At 30.4% G+C, this 16,054-nt stretch overlaps 4 protein-coding genes across 4 annotated transcripts; 2 read left to right on the top strand and 2 right to left on the bottom strand.

Annotated features, from left to right (window-relative positions):
- Positions 1 to 2,403: 2,403 nt before the first annotated feature.
- Positions 2,404 to 4,440, top strand: LOC106711393. The gene is made up of 3 exons (XM_014503698.2): positions 2,404 to 3,039; positions 3,299 to 3,365; positions 3,518 to 4,440. Exons 1-3 carry the CDS (start codon positions 2,404 to 2,406, stop codon positions 4,438 to 4,440), a joined length of 1,626 nt encoding a protein of 541 aa, XP_014359184.2.
- A 2,597-nt stretch (positions 4,441 to 7,037) lies between these two features.
- LOC106711395 (homeobox protein Hox-A2a-like) lies at positions 7,038 to 8,175 on the top strand. The gene is made up of 3 exons (XM_014503700.2): positions 7,038 to 7,046; positions 7,325 to 7,391; positions 7,580 to 8,175. The coding sequence occupies exons 1-3, from the start codon at positions 7,038 to 7,040 to the stop codon at positions 8,173 to 8,175; spliced, it is 672 nt and encodes a 223-aa protein (XP_014359186.2).
- A 1,488-nt stretch (positions 8,176 to 9,663) lies between these two features.
- LOC106711397 (protein zerknuellt 1-like) lies at positions 9,664 to 10,653 on the bottom strand. The gene has a single exon (XM_014503701.2). It carries the CDS (start codon positions 10,651 to 10,653, stop codon positions 9,664 to 9,666), a length of 990 nt encoding a protein of 329 aa, XP_014359187.2.
- Positions 10,654 to 12,953: 2,300 nt separating this feature from the next.
- On the bottom strand, positions 12,954 to 14,302 carry LOC106711398 (homeobox protein HOX3). The gene is made up of 2 exons (XM_014503702.2): positions 14,183 to 14,302; positions 12,954 to 13,988 (listed from the first exon to the last, which is right to left on the bottom strand). The coding sequence occupies exons 1-2, from the start codon at positions 14,300 to 14,302 to the stop codon at positions 12,954 to 12,956; spliced, it is 1,155 nt and encodes a 384-aa protein (XP_014359188.2).
- Between the last annotated feature and the right edge of the window lie 1,752 nt (positions 14,303 to 16,054).

The raw sequence follows: 16,054 nt of genomic DNA on the forward strand, positions 1-16,054 counted from the left end.
TGCAAATCCGATCTGTAGATTTGTTGTACTTCTTATATGGTATGTTAGTAGTCGAGTCCAGTCCAGTTAGTACTCCATCTTTCTTTGATTACACTGTAAATATATTTTTACTGGTATTGTATTAATAAACTTTAATGTGAACAACAAACATCACCATAACGCCGCTCACAACAAACTGCTGACGGTCGGTAGACCATCTCCAGTACTATATCTGAACCACTTTTCCCTGTTGGCGGGAACAGATGCATTTTATCTTGCATCTCTTTCCCACATACTAATCAAGATATAGCACCATCTCACGGGTTTCGATTAACGTGAAACCATTACTCTGAGAACAAAAAAGGGTCCCCTTTGAGTAAATGGTAATATATCATCGCTTTGACGTTATGAGCTTAGGGACTTCGGTGCGACTAGTTTGCTTTTGTATAAAAGAACTTAAAATTTATTGATGTAACGGTTGCGATATTCTTTCAAATGAATTTTGCTGACGTCATATTCAATATTCTCAGTTTCTGCAGTTGTAAGATGACAAAAACATTGAAAATTGTAAAAATGTTTTACTCTTGCTAAATTCAATAGGAACCCATAGTTCAGCGGTTACAGCACGTAGCTAGTGACGGACCTACATTCAATACTAGATACGAAAAACTAACGAAAATTTTTATTTGTTTTTCATTTGTCGTAATTCATTCTTCGCATACAAAATCAATTCAAAAACACTCACAGTAAACTTAGTTATTTCTAAACGTTAAATATTTTTGCGTAAACAACTATGCATATTAAGAGTTATTAGGTTTAAACATATGCTTGTATACGGGAAATAAAATTGTTCCACAGATTTATCGAGTTTATTCAATGTCTAAGATTGTAATAAAAATAATCCACAACCTTATTGAGCTCTCACGTCGCAAACGCATTAATCAAAACACGACAATGCCACGGACGCATCCACCGAACACAACTGCACCCGACTGACGGCTACAATACACAAAGTAGAACCCAAATACATATTCTAATAAAAATGTAATCAAAAAATTACTCGTTTATTCAGTAAAAAAGTTCGTATCCCACAACATATGGCCAACAGCCGGCTTTGAGCAGGCTACAGACCTTCACTTTTAACTGAACAATCTGACTATACAGTTAAAAATGAAGGTGTTTAGACGGCATAAGAGGGTAATGCTTTGGTTAGTTGGTTATCTAACCAGTATGGAAATCCACTGGAAGAACATCTATTTTTATTACTTATCAAGGATTGAAATACATACTTATATAGTTGATAAATTAAATGTAAGAGAATTATTAAAACCACAATAAATTTTAGTGTCGTAGTTTTTATAAGATTAAATATTATCTTAACGAGTTTAGTATCAGGTCGGCGTGTAGGTATGAAGGGACCTACATTACCTTCGCATTGTCTACGTCAACTATTGTGGTTTCGTCATATCGCTACCTAGTTTAAAATATAAGTACATATCAACCTTAATACTACAGTTTGAAATAATAAAGATTGTCCTGATGACTTTCATGTAACGTTTTAGATCAAGTTCTTTAAAAAGAAGCATTAATAGAAGGTCTAACCAAGATATAGGCTCTCGAAGATTTGATAAGAGAAACTTTGTTTTAATATCCGAACTTATTTCGCAAGCTATCAGACTCACTCCTAAAAGAAGATGAAATTGTTACCTTGGAACAAGTAATCTCTGACGAAATCTGGATTTAGGATTTAAATTTTATTACAGTTACGGTATTTGTGTTAAAAATTTATTGAGCTATATTACTATACTAGCTGTCGCCCGCAACTCTGTCCGCGCGGAATTAAAAAAAAACATAATAAGTATCCTATGTTTTCTTCCAGACTATGTTCTACATCTATGCCATATAGACTCCGACATCCGTTGAACCGTTCTAGAGATATCTTCAAACAAACATCTATTAATCCATCCATCCAAACATTCGCATTTATAATATTGCCAAGATTTACGAAGTCAATTTTTTATTTCTTGCTAGTTTTTACAAATATTTCGTTGCTTCCGTTTATAAACCTATTACCCCTAACTATTGTTAACAAAGTCCCATGTTTCTAATTTTGTATTAGATGTGACAAGCCTTTTAGCTATTAGAGATATATTCCAAAGGTTTATCTTGCGTTCGTTTATTATCGGGGACCCGGTATGTCCGACTTATCAGTCGCACACAGACAAAACAGCACTGACAGAATGCGGCACACTAGCGTGCACAGTCATTACCAAATTAACGACATTCAGGTGAACAAAATGCATTTAGTAAACAAAAGTTTGACGACACAGTCGCCTCAGTGCAATTTGTTTGTGCATAAATGATGTTACTATTATCAAAGTGATTAAATGAAAAGTGAAAACTATATATATTAAAAATAAAACCATGTCTTCGGGTACCCCGTCACCATCGAGCTTGCATTCAGAAGAATCGAGAGATTCGACTTCATCCGATTTCTCATCAACGATCCCAGCACATTACAATTCCAATGCGGATATAGAAGACCCACAGAAAGCTTTCAAAGGAAGTCTTACATCGCATGGTGTGGAAGATATATTAGCCGATGGAGTTAACTATGGTGCCACAGATAATTTATTCCCGGATTGCAAGACAGAAGTATTAAATGTTATATCCAACACATTTTCTCAAGATTACAACTCCCGAGACTCAACTGGTTTTAGTATCCATGATATTCTTGGATTGCATCAATCCTACAATGCTGCTAACTCACAGGAGGATTTGGAGCAGAGATATGACTATCAAATACCAAATTATGAAAACATAAGCAACAGTTCCCATAACAATTATGGCTCTGGAGCTGAAGAAGTCAATTCCGATGACTGTATGAACAAAAATGACAACTTATTCTTAGCCCCTAATGTACAAATTGGAAGCCAAGTTACGTACGAAAGAAACTATTTACCTAATGAAGCTATACGATGTCACCATACCAGCGGTTTAGACAATGATGTTGTTAAAGATACTACAAGTGACATAAATGAATCAAGTTTTCCGAACCAGGTAAATATGCGTAAACAAAATTGTACCTTAACTACATCAAATACCGACTAGAATCAAGTGGCAAACTTATCATGAAGAAACATTGTCAAAACTGTGATTTACCACAAAATAACCGGATTTTTAATGACCTTTTAATTTGGTCACTGATAGGAGTGATTATAGCCTATACAGCTTGACACCTTATTTCATTCTAAAACTTTATCGTAGTTGGTCGCATTTTTTTCGTCAGAGTTTAAAACAAAGCTATGTATTATTTCAGACTTGGAACAAAACAGCTTCAGCGTTAAATAATCCTACCATAAGTGGTCCTTCATCTTTATCAAACGGTAAGTTACATTATTTTTTTATTTAGAAAAGTCCCTGTTTAATGAGAAATTGCGAGTGTTTTCTCCTACAAACCTTATTCTTTCTTTGAGAACTAAACCTCAATTTCGTATTATAGATTAATAAATCAATAACATATAATTTACTTTTTCAGGTATGTCTTCAGACGCTACATCTTACCAAAAAGTATTTACTAAACGAGCCCGGACAGCTTACACGAGTTCGCAATTAGTCGAATTAGAGAATGAGTTCCACCAAAACCGCTACCTCTGCCGACCGAGACGAATCGAGCTCGCAAATTATCTCCAACTCTCGGAGCGTCAAATTAAAATATGGTTTCAAAACAGAAGAATGAAGTATAAGAAAGACAACAAGCACAATAAACCTTCCTCATCCGTGGACGATAACAGCCCTTCGAGTTCCAAAGATATGTCTCCGAGTCAAGATCACAAGTTGAGTCATGGAAGAAGTTGCGGAGGTCACGATCGGCATAGAAGACTACTCACAGACAGTCATGCGACCCATAAATATGTTGTCTCAAATGAGACATCCAGACCTTCAGAGTACTCTTCTATAAACAGCTTAAAGACTGTAATCAAAGGCCCGCAGAGTTCAATTGAGTTGCCATCGTATACACCGAACCTATCGTACACTTCTTATTACTGCGCAGGCACAAGTAGGCCGACTTACTCACCGATGTCTGAAGTTTATCGGTACACGAACGATGATTCACTGCAACCGAATTCGAATGCACTATCACTACCGTCGGATAGTTACGTGCCGAACGGAGTTAACTTGAAGTTAAGCGAAGATATGACAAGGTACCCGTCTGGTACGGCGTATTACAATGCGTTATCCAACGGTGTTGCGATGCATGCGTCTACTACAGACGCGTATACTTTTAATGCACAGTTACCGACCACGGTAAACCCGACTTACGAAGAAAATATGCAGTCGAGAACCGTAAACGCACCGTTCGCGCAGGACGCTTATTTCTCCTACTTGGCTAATTCGGATGCTAACAATCAACCTAGCACTACAAACAACAGCAAATTCTCATCTTACATCAGTTTGTAAGACAAAGTTATTTGCGAGAAAAATTTAAATTAACGTAATTTTAAATCGAAGGATTTCGATTTATGATCTTGTATTAAAAACTTTTTGTAGATGTGATATAAAATAGCATTATTTAAGAAGATTGTATTTCATGGTATAAAGTGGTTACAGGCGAGTTACCATTGTCAATTATCTACCTCATTGGGTAATACGGTTCTGAAGTTTTATTTTATATGAATTATAGTATATAGTATTATAGTATATAGTAACATATTTATGTAAATATGAAAACTTAATTTAACAATTTAGTTTACTTTTCAAACAAATGAATAACTACTTATCTTTGTACTTTTTACTTATTATGTACTTTTATACTTTTAATTTTCTACGTTAATGTTGAATAAATTATAATTTTTCATTTATACTTTTAATTCATACAATTATTAAAATATTTTTTTAGATGCAATAAAATTAATTATTTTATTAATACTTACTAGACTGACTATAGATTACAAATTAAAAATGAATAAATGAATACAAAGACTAAATTAAATTAATTTATTATTATTTTTTTATCAAAAATGTATCATAACATGCATTAATAAATAATTTGTTTACAACAATTGGTTTTTCATAGTTATCAGAAGATAAATAACGCGGATCAACAAGAGTACATTGAATATTTCTCTTCTTTTTACTTGAATATTAGGTATTTATTTAGTTATAAATGCTTGAACATCGAATAGACGTCTTAAAGATTCTTCAGGTTCGTAAAGTTCCCACTTCGGAAAACATATATTTTCATCTGCATTATCATTAATACTTACTGGTGATACTGGTTCGTAACTTAAAATGTTAAAATTAGTATTATTTTTTAATTCCATACATGTGTCATCCAATTCGACATCTGTCAAAAGCGAGTCAATGACAGTTATCAATTCCTTCATGGCTCTGTCATCCAAAGTAACGTAGCCAAATTCATCAGGTTCATTTATTCTAGATTGAACGTAATCTAAATTAAGTTTGTTCTCTGTTTCTTCTCCAGAAGAATCGGAAATGACTGTTGGTTCTTTTTTAAAACCAGTTATTCGGCGGCGGTTCTTGAACCATAATTTTATATCGCGTTCATTAAGATTTATCCTCTCCCTTAATATTTGTCTTTCTTGTTTATTTACATATGGCTTCTTGTTAAAGATCTTCTCTAATGCTAATATTTGTTGCGTGGTGAATATAGGTCGTCGTTTACGTTTTGTTATAAAGTTTTCTGAACGTCTGTCTGGAATCAAAATAAAACATTAAGTACATATTCAGGACTAAAAACTTTAGTTCATTTAACTATCTTCAAACTTTAAATACTTACAAATTACAGAGTCACGACATTTTCTGCCAGACGTCTGGTGTGCAAAACAGCAACTAGAATAGTCTCTTATAGGGTTTGTCTGGAAAACAATAAAAAAATAATACTTATAATACTCCTATATTTATAGATACAATTATTTTATTAAATGTATCGTCAAATTTATTAAAAAAATACACATTTCTACAAAGATTTTACGTAATTCACACACAAAAAAAACGAAATATAAAATACATTTATTAACAACAGATGGCGTTTGAAGATATTTGTTTTAATATGAATGTGTGCCATCTCATGTCGTAGGGTAGGTCATCACACAATCAAGTAAATAATACGCAAATTATATTATTAAAAAAAATGTTGATCTGCGCTTATTTTTATAACTACGTCTAATACAGCTACGTTTTAGATTTTTAATCAAAATATGATAATATCCTTTAATGCTTCGAAATGTTTAGAACACTTTCAGGTTACACGAGAAATATTACGTGGATAAGTCTAATTTAAAGAGAATTGAAAATTAAATGAAGTGTTTAACTTACATCATAACAAGGTGGCATCCTTGATGAACTTGTACTAAACACATAATTCGTGTAATTTATATCACAAATATTAGTAGAAACCATATCGGGGATTCCTTGGCGCTGCGATCGGAACATGTCTTCTATGTGCACTGGATACTAATGATAACAAAACAAAATGTTTAACCCTTTTATACCTGTAGTGAAATCAAAATTCATTAACTAAAACAACCCCACTTTAAGATTTTTTTAATTTTATTCCTAATTAACAAATGAACACTAATTACTTTGTTTACATATCTTATTTACAAATAAAAGCCTTTCTCCCGTCACATTTAGTTATTTTTCATAACAAAATTTTATTTCTAAAGCTTTACTATTATTTTACTATGATAGTAAATTTTACGACATAAATTTCAAATGACCTTCATGAATTATTTTCATTTAAAAAGTAATATTAAATATGGCTTATCCATATTACAATTTACGAGTATCGTCATACCGTTAACAACTACCGTCGATTTTTTTCTAATGTATCGTAAAATTATCATCATAAAATAGCGGGTATTCCAAAAATATTTGTATCGAGAACTCCATTTTATTACAATAGTTCACGCAGTTACCGTTTAAACTTTATCCCTTCAGTGTTTAATTATAAAAATTATTTATATTCAATTAAATTACTACATCTAATTATGTTTCAAGAGGAATTTGTGACAACCTTAACACCTTTAAACAACATGAATGAGGTAAATACTTTAATTATTTTCAATTAATAAATGAACATCGATATGATAGGATGTGGCATGACGAAATATTATTTAAAGAAAGACATTAGTAATTTAAACGATCTATGATGGTAAGTTCCCAAAAATCGTAAATCGATACTGAAATTTATCATGATGGATAGTGACGTAATTAATATTTTGTAATTAACTTCTAATTGTTATGAGCGTATTTATTCTATTCAATATCAACCTCATTATTTTTAGCCTGTTAGAAAATTAATTTAATATTCATCTTCCAGATCTATCACTGGCAAAATAAGCCTTTCATTGAAGTTTTACCTTATCAAAAAGCGCACAAAACTAATGGTAAATTTATTTAATTTTTCTAAGTGACTTTTTACACAGCATCTAAAACAACCAATTAAATTTGTAATTTGATTGCATGTTGAAATGTAAAGAATTCTTTTTTTTTTGAATTGTGTTTAATACATATTTTTGAATTTATTGAACAACTGTCTAATTTTCATAATTAAATTAATATTTAACATTTCCAGGACCGAATATAACAAAGAAAATACGTAAAAACAAAAGAAAACGTACAACATTTACTACGGAGCAGTTAAAAGTTTTAGAGAAAACATTTGCCAGTTCTAAATATCTCGATAGTGAACGTCGTCGAGATTTATCAAAGGTACTAGGACTTGCAGAGAAATGCTTAAAGGTTTGGTTTCAAAACAAGAGAATGAAAGAGAAAAGGGAAGTTTCAGAATCGAGCGATTCAATGAGCGAACATTACACTGATTCGATGTCACCGGAGTCACAATTAGGAAGTCCAGAATTAAATACACAAAGTACTTTTGCTAATTATAATACAGATAATGTCAATTACACTTACAACATTCCACAGAACAATCAAGATAGTTCCGAACAAAATCATTCAACTTTTCAGTTAGAATTAAGTCAAGCTAATTTTGATACTACTTTTGCACAGACTTCTTTTTATGATAATTATGGATATCCAGCACAATATTATCCATATTTAAAGTCAGATAATAATTACAATAAGGAACCAAACAACGGATACTATCAATATTGTCCTCCACAAACTTGGTCCAGTGAGGGTTTTGATTTAAGTTATTTACATATCTAATATATAAAAGAATTTGTATATATTTCATAATTAATCTAATTTACAGGATTGTTACGATATAGATATATTTATTGACATAGAAATAATCTTTCCGAGTTATATAGAAATAAAAATTTCAACATACTTTAAAAGAAATTATGCCTAATAAAATAATATTAGCGTTTTTAAAAAATATGCATCAAAGCGTCGTTATTTAAATGTTATTTAAAATATTATAAATTATTAAATTTATTTTTTTAGGAACATCAATCTTGATGTACTATAGTCAAAACATAAACTTATTGTAGCTGTCTTTTTCAATTATTTACTATTCTTTCACAATAAATTTTTATTTAAATAAGACGAATGTTTTGATGTATTTATTTATTTTTATTAGTACATGGTTTGTTATGTCGATGCAAAGTTATTTGGCACTATTAATGTAACAATCATTCTTTTTAGTTTTTAATTAGTACGTAATTATTACAATTTTTTGATTAAAGTTAATTTATTAAAAATTATAATTTAGTTGATAACTTATTCAAAAAAATATAGGATTCTTCAAAGTATGTATGTAACATGCGAAAGTTTCCAAACAATTCTTAAGTAATAACAAATAATATTATTATTATGTTAATGGATATGTTTTAAAAAATTATATTCGAATTATAAAGTATTTCTCCATGCCTAACTTAATTCTTGAATTAATTTGTATTCCGAAATAATTAAGTTATAATTATAATTATTTCTAAAAACATTACAATTTTAGGTTGTTAAGACCTCATCTTGAAGTAAGTTTTATTTCCAGTGAATAATCAAAGAAAAATGAGAAAAAAAGAGAAGAAAATACATTTGTTTTTATACTATTCAATAAGTTATTATGAGCAAAAAATGTATATCAAATTGTTAAGATATGAAAGATTATATTTGAGATACCAGAAATTTAAGTAAAATTCAAGTTATATTTAAGCTATTATGTGAAGTTATAAATAATTGAAAAAAATAATGATATCTATCCGTTTTGTTCACATAAATCTATAGAGTTTATATTCTGTTTTATATTTAATATTTCTTTCTTTTATTACAATTATTTGTTTTCTTTTTTGGATTCTATAAATTATTATTTTTTTCTATTTTAAAATGCATTTCGTTATCTCTATTGTACTTTTTTATATTATCTAAAATAAACTTGGTTACAACCAAATTCTGTAAAATATCTGCGCCCAAAATAAACTTAAATAAAATAAAAAAAAATATTTAATAATATAACAAAGTTTATTTTACAAAAAAAAAAATATTTATATTTATAATGATATTATAATGTGTATGTAAAAGTTCAATAAAATATACAATTTATAACACTCCTTAATTATACTTAAAATTTTATTTTAAAATAAGATAACATTGTAAAAAGTTTTTAATAAACTATTTTTGAATAAAATAAAACAAGTATCTATTTTAATTACAATCTTTACAGCAAATAAAGTAAAAAAATAAATCAAAATACAATTAAAGAGGGGATCTAAACTGAACAGGCGGTTTATGAAAAGGCACTGCTATGACGTACTGTGGTGGATTTTCGTGTGAAAAAGCTGTCATATCTAACCGTGGATTCATATGACAATTACACGAACATTGACTTTTTTGTATATTATTTGATTTTGGAAGTCGATTGGAGACGGTATGTGGATTAGGAAGAAAAGCGAAATCACCCATAGACATAAGATTTGACATGCCAGCTGGGCCCAGTGGTTTCCATATTAAGTTCCCAGGTGAATGATATTGTTGACTATGTTGTTGAGGATACAAAGGAATGTATCCTGAAGGAATTTGTGAAATTGCTTGCTGGTGTTTGACAATAGATGGCGCTGTCAGAGGAACAGAACCGTGGCTTTTTCGCTCCATGGTTTGGCTATTTAACTTAGGTTTCTTCGCTTCGCTATGTTTTGATTGTATTTTTTTACTTTTGACTGTCTTTTTTATAGAGTTATTGTGCATATGGTTTTTATATTTTTTTAGCAACTCGATTGATAGTTCAGCGTTACGTTTAACTTCGTTGCTGCTGCTTGTTATTGTTTTGTTTTGAAAATTATGTGACATTATGACGTCATCTGTTGGTTTCCTTTCAGTTTCCATGTTGTTGGTTGTATTTGAAACGTTGTTATGATTCTTCTTTTGAAAATGGTCAATAGTGGAATCATTTAAACTTGCTTTTGACTTCGGTTGCGGTGAGATGGAATGTGAACATAGATTGTTATTTAATTGCAATGTCTCCACATTACTTAATTGATCATTAACAGATCTAACATTATGTCCCGTTTTAACATAATGATGGTACTCTGTCACAGGTCGATTGGTTATATCTTTCTTCTCTTTCATGCGACGGTTTTGAAACCATACCTTTACAGCTCTCTCGGGTATATTCAATTTGTTTGCGATCTCTTTTCGGCTAACGACACCGATATAATGTGACTTCAGAAATTCATTTTCTAGATACATTATTTGGTTCGTCGTAAATGCGCTTCTGATCCTTTTTACTTTTTTAAAAATATTATTATGCTGATTTAAGCTCTGTAAATAGACACAAAAAATATGAGTAAAAACTTCATGTTACATTTTTGTCTTAATTATGTATTACTAGATACTTTAAATATATAAGCGCTATTAATTAATAGAGTTAAGTACACATATGTGACATGCAATAATAGAACATTAAAATATTTAACGAAAGGGGTAGAAGCTACATCAAAATATTTAATTAATTCCAAGATTAAACAGCACAAGAAACTTTTACACACATGCACTAAATTAAAATATCGTAAAATATAGAACTCTATTAAAATACTCACATTTTTGTTAATTTCCGTTTTAAAAGACTGATTTAACATTTTACGAATTTCCATGTTTATCGTTTATTGTACACTTTAATAATCTTTTCCTTATTACTTTAAATAAAATTACAATCGCATTAAAATCGAAAAACAGTACGATATGATCGAAATATTTGACACAACTAAGAATAAAAAAATAATTAAGTGTTATTTATATGACTATTGTAAGAGCATTAATTAATAACTTTATAATTACATAAATCAATTTGGTAATTAATTAATTACTGTTCAAAAACATGTTATTGGTTAGTATCATTATTATATGTTATCTTTACTTAATTAAATATTAATATATTTACTGATCATTACAGAATCTTAGTATGTCAACTTCCTTGATAATTCACAGAAACTGCTTAAACTTAGTTTGCAGTTTTAATTTCAATAACAATGATATTTTTAAAGTAGATATTTAAGTAGAATTCTAAGCACATGTTCGTCGTATTATAATTCTGGTGGAACTTTTAATTCACTCAATTATTTTGCATATAAAGTACTGTTTAGCAAAATTATCGATGTATTATTGACTCTTAGGGCCTCTTTCACAATGTCCAAGTAAAGTGCGAGATAACTAATAAATGAATTACATTTAATTTACAGGACATAAGACTTCTTGACAAAATAATTTGCGTTTCACAGCTTTTTAAGTAAATTTGAAACGACAACGATGAATTTCTTTGTCTACTTGGACATGGTGAAACAGGTCCTTAATATAACATAGCGAACTTATAGTTGTAGGAATTAATACTTAGTTTGTATGTTACAACAACAATCACATCAGTCAACCAATTAAACTGCTTTTGGCTCTCTCCATGTTATTCTAGCGGAAGTTAAGTAAAATCGCTTTATTTTTGCCTATCTATCAATGATTTAACCTTCTTATAAGTAAACTACGTCAGCTAACAGAAATTCCCTTAAGATTTTCTGATCGAGTTTACAAAACGATGGCCGAGCGTGGTCAAAATCGCGCAGCAGCTATTCGCTAACTGAAAATTAAGCCTTAATGTTATATCTATACATAAAGATTTAATATTAACAAACTACTACAAAATACCTATTTATAATTTTACTGATATTGACTTTTGCTGACGTTTAATTTTAGGCAATTTTTTTACTAGATTTTGCCCACGACTGCGTCTGCGCGGAATTAAAAAAATACTTAATTATTAAACAGTGTGTTTTTTCAGATTATCTTCTACATCTATGCTAAATTTCAGCGAGAAATTAAGCTTAATGAAGCCAGCTGTAGATATCTTCTAACAAACATCGGAATTTTAATTTATTAGGAAGATGTTTTGCACCATGTTTTTTTTTATTATATTAAAGAGAATAGATTTGTTTATTTAACTGGTATCGACTTTCTCGAAAATACTAGACTTAATCGATACCCATTAAAAATCTTACATCAATAGTAATAAGTAACACATTTTTACTCGATTTACGTACTCCCTAGTATGTATGTAAATTTGTATTTTGTATACCGCCTTGTATGAATGTAAGTTTATTTGTAACCACCTGTAGCTAAATCCCCCATTCGCATGGGTGCTTTTTAATGTGCGATATAAAAGTGATCAAATAGAACAAAATGCCTTTCTATGTATCTGTTCATACGGCAGCGTTTTCAAAACGCGACGTTTTTTTATCGCTCATTGATGCATTTTGAGCACTGAGTGAAGGAAACAAGAATGATTTGATATTGTAGGTCTTTAATGTTACAATCAAAAAAGTAGTCATCATAAAATAAGCTATATTTACATAATTGTTTTATTAAAATTACTCATAAATTTTCATTAATACAAATATCAGATATTTGTTTTAATTTACATTAAAACATTATTAAAACTTATTAAACTATGTCAATAAAATTATATTAATTTCTTCAGTGATAAAAAACTATGTACTAATAAATATTTAAGCTTCATCTTGAAAGTTGATACTTTTAATCCAAGACAAATCCCAATTTTGCTCGTTGATGTCGCTTTTACCTGAGTCAATAGCAGATATATCTGAGTGTGCCGGAGACCCGTCCAGTGAGTAAGTTTCGTTAGATTCACACGGCTCAAACGGTTCAGTTTTTAATAAATTAGGCTGGAGTGGTTCAAATTTCAATCCCACATCTACATTACTGTCTAAACCACTAATGGGATAGCTCTCTTGTACCATACGTTGAGGTTCTTGAGGTATATTCATTTGATACATAGGTAACTGAGGCATTAAGGTAATAGGGGTTGATGGATATTGTTCCACGTAGTAATTGGAACCTTGGTGGTAAACACCATTAGGAGCGTTACATTGCATTGAAAAGTGTTCATGCGTGTGTACTGGCATGACTTTACTGATCATTTCTGGTGACGAATCAGTAGTGCTCGGCTCTTCTGAATCATCATAATTCTCAGCTCTGTCCTTCTTTTCTTTCATCCTCCTGTTCTGAAACCAGATCTTTATCGTGCGTTCATTCAGCACTAGAGTTTCCGCTAGTTCAATGCGACGAGCTCGGTCTAAATATCTGGTTCGTGCGTATTCCTGTTCCAGTTCCATCATTTGGTGACTTGTGAAAGCTGTTCTTACACGTTTATGCTTCTTTACACCGTTTGCTGCTTTCGGTGGTACCCAAATAGGCCTGTTGTACCTCTCAGTAGTCCCATGAGAGTTCCAATTACGTTGAGGAATACTGGGGCCATTTCTCTGACAAGGAACCATTATCGGTGTATTCATGACCCCCAGTAAAGGAGGTCTGATTGGGTTATTACCACAAATTCCGTTTGTGTTCAATATATCTCTTTGACAAGTTGGTAAAAATGTATTGTTAATGTCTTGCCCGTTGTAATAAGATGTGGATGAGACGATGTTCATCTTGGAATTCATGAGACCACCGTTGGCATCAGTGAAGTTAGCCATCGGATACACTTTATATTCAGGGGGCGGCGCCTCACTCCATTGCGAATTCTAAAAAAAATGTATTCAAATTAATAATTTTTTACATAAGTTACTTATTTTAATGCAATCCTATAGATATCTAACATTTAACCTGCCATCAGATTTGATGTTGTATGCTTGGCCATAGATGCGAGCTTAAATACCTCAAGTTTTGAATACTGTATATCTTTAAATGTAAATTAAAAATTATATCAAACAATTACCGTTGTAGTAAGAACTGAATTATCTTGAGTCCACTGGTAGTCACTGGTGTTGGGGGTGGGCGCGTATAGCCGCGTTGTCAGCGGGGACGATTGACCGTTCACTGTAGAAGATACCGACATTGTATAGGTAACAACTAGCTAAGTTAGTATTGAAACGTTCACGGCGAAAGCCAGAGTGTAAATAAATGTTTTGCTAATTGGGGTGCGATTTTATACTCCTTTTTTTCTATGATCAACTAATTAACAGTCGAATGAAGGAAAGCTCGGTGACTAAACAGCTTAATTAGGTTGTTTATGAATCGCAGGAATCATAATCAATGTTGACAACAAATCAATATTTTGCACGTGAACGATCAAAACAACAAAATATTTTTACAAAAAATCTTATCACTTATTTTAAATTTTTTTAATTAAAAATTTATTTTATATATTTGAAAGTTAAGATACAAATTCGAATGATTTTGATGTACGCACACATAAATATTGGATAAATATAAACATTAAGTTTTAGTTAATTTTTTATATGTTGTAATTCTCAGATATTAACTACATTTCTACTATGTAATTTTAAAATATAAAAAATACTCAAAATGCCAAAATGTAATTGTGTCTTTAAAAAATATTTCGTTACATTATTTTTTACAAACTTAATTTTTAATAGAAAAGTACGCTTATATTTCATATATTAAAACATCAAATTATATAGAACTAGTACCTGAGAGATATGCCACCGCACTAAGATACGGATGGCATAAACTTTTAGTTTATAGGGCATTTTATCATTAATCTAATGAACATTTAAATATCATAAGTTGATGACACCACAATTTAGTTACTCTCTTGTTTTCTTCATTACTTTTAATATGAATACAAGGTTACTTAAACAGTTTAATTTAATTTTAATTTAAATTGAAATCTACGAATATCTTCAGAACATTCAATGTTTTTTTGTGGTATTTGAATTGATTTTAAATAATGTAATTATTTATATCATTTGTGCCTTTCAAACAATGAATTAAATATATACAAATATAATAAAAATACTTTTCTATTAATTTTAAGAGTCGGCAAACAATTAACATGTTCAAAATTATTAAACGCCATCTATCATCGACAAGTTACACTAAAAAGGCTTTGCACGGTGTCTACGAAAAGTCCCTCTTACTGAAAATAGTGACGATTCATGTCCTTAAAAGAATGATATTAAACAATAATACTTATGTCTGATTAAATCTTTGGCTATTTTCATTTATAATAAAAAATTCAATAGACACCTAAATAATGAAAATTCCTGTATGTTTATATTAAAGTAATTTTATGACTACGTGGTAAGCTCGTCCGTGACTGAACGTTTTAGTATAGAACGTAGTTGGTCAAGTAAACGGTAGATGGCGCTGCCGAAATTATTTATTGCAATTTATTTATTCACATATACTATTTCAATTCAAATGATCTCGCAATTTACGAAAAATCCACCATTTACCGGCCGTAATGGTCTCTTTCCATATATAAAGTAAAAGTGGGGTTCGATCTGACTCTATTTTTTAAACAGAATGAGATTGATAAAATGTTTATGTCCAGCGTGTTTCTATAGTATATACTCAAGGTAAATAATCTTTGTTTAATGCAAAAAAGCATATAGGATAAAGCTGAATACGCATTGAATATAGTTTTTGAACGTATTTAAATTACGTATCATTAATTAAAATGTAGTAAATGTTATTCAGTAAAGATTTGACAAATAAGATAGGACAGATACGGATTTAAAACGTAAAAGCACTATTGTTAAGAGACTTCTGCAGTTCCGCATCTTTTCTAAATGAATATTGCGATACATATCTTTAGTAATATGAAGAGCTCATAAATATACAG

The sequence above is a fragment of the Papilio machaon genome, chromosome 9, assembly GCF_912999745.1.
Source record: "Papilio machaon chromosome 9, ilPapMach1.1, whole genome shotgun sequence".
Lineage (NCBI taxonomy): Eukaryota > Metazoa > Arthropoda > Insecta > Lepidoptera > Papilionidae > Papilio > Papilio machaon.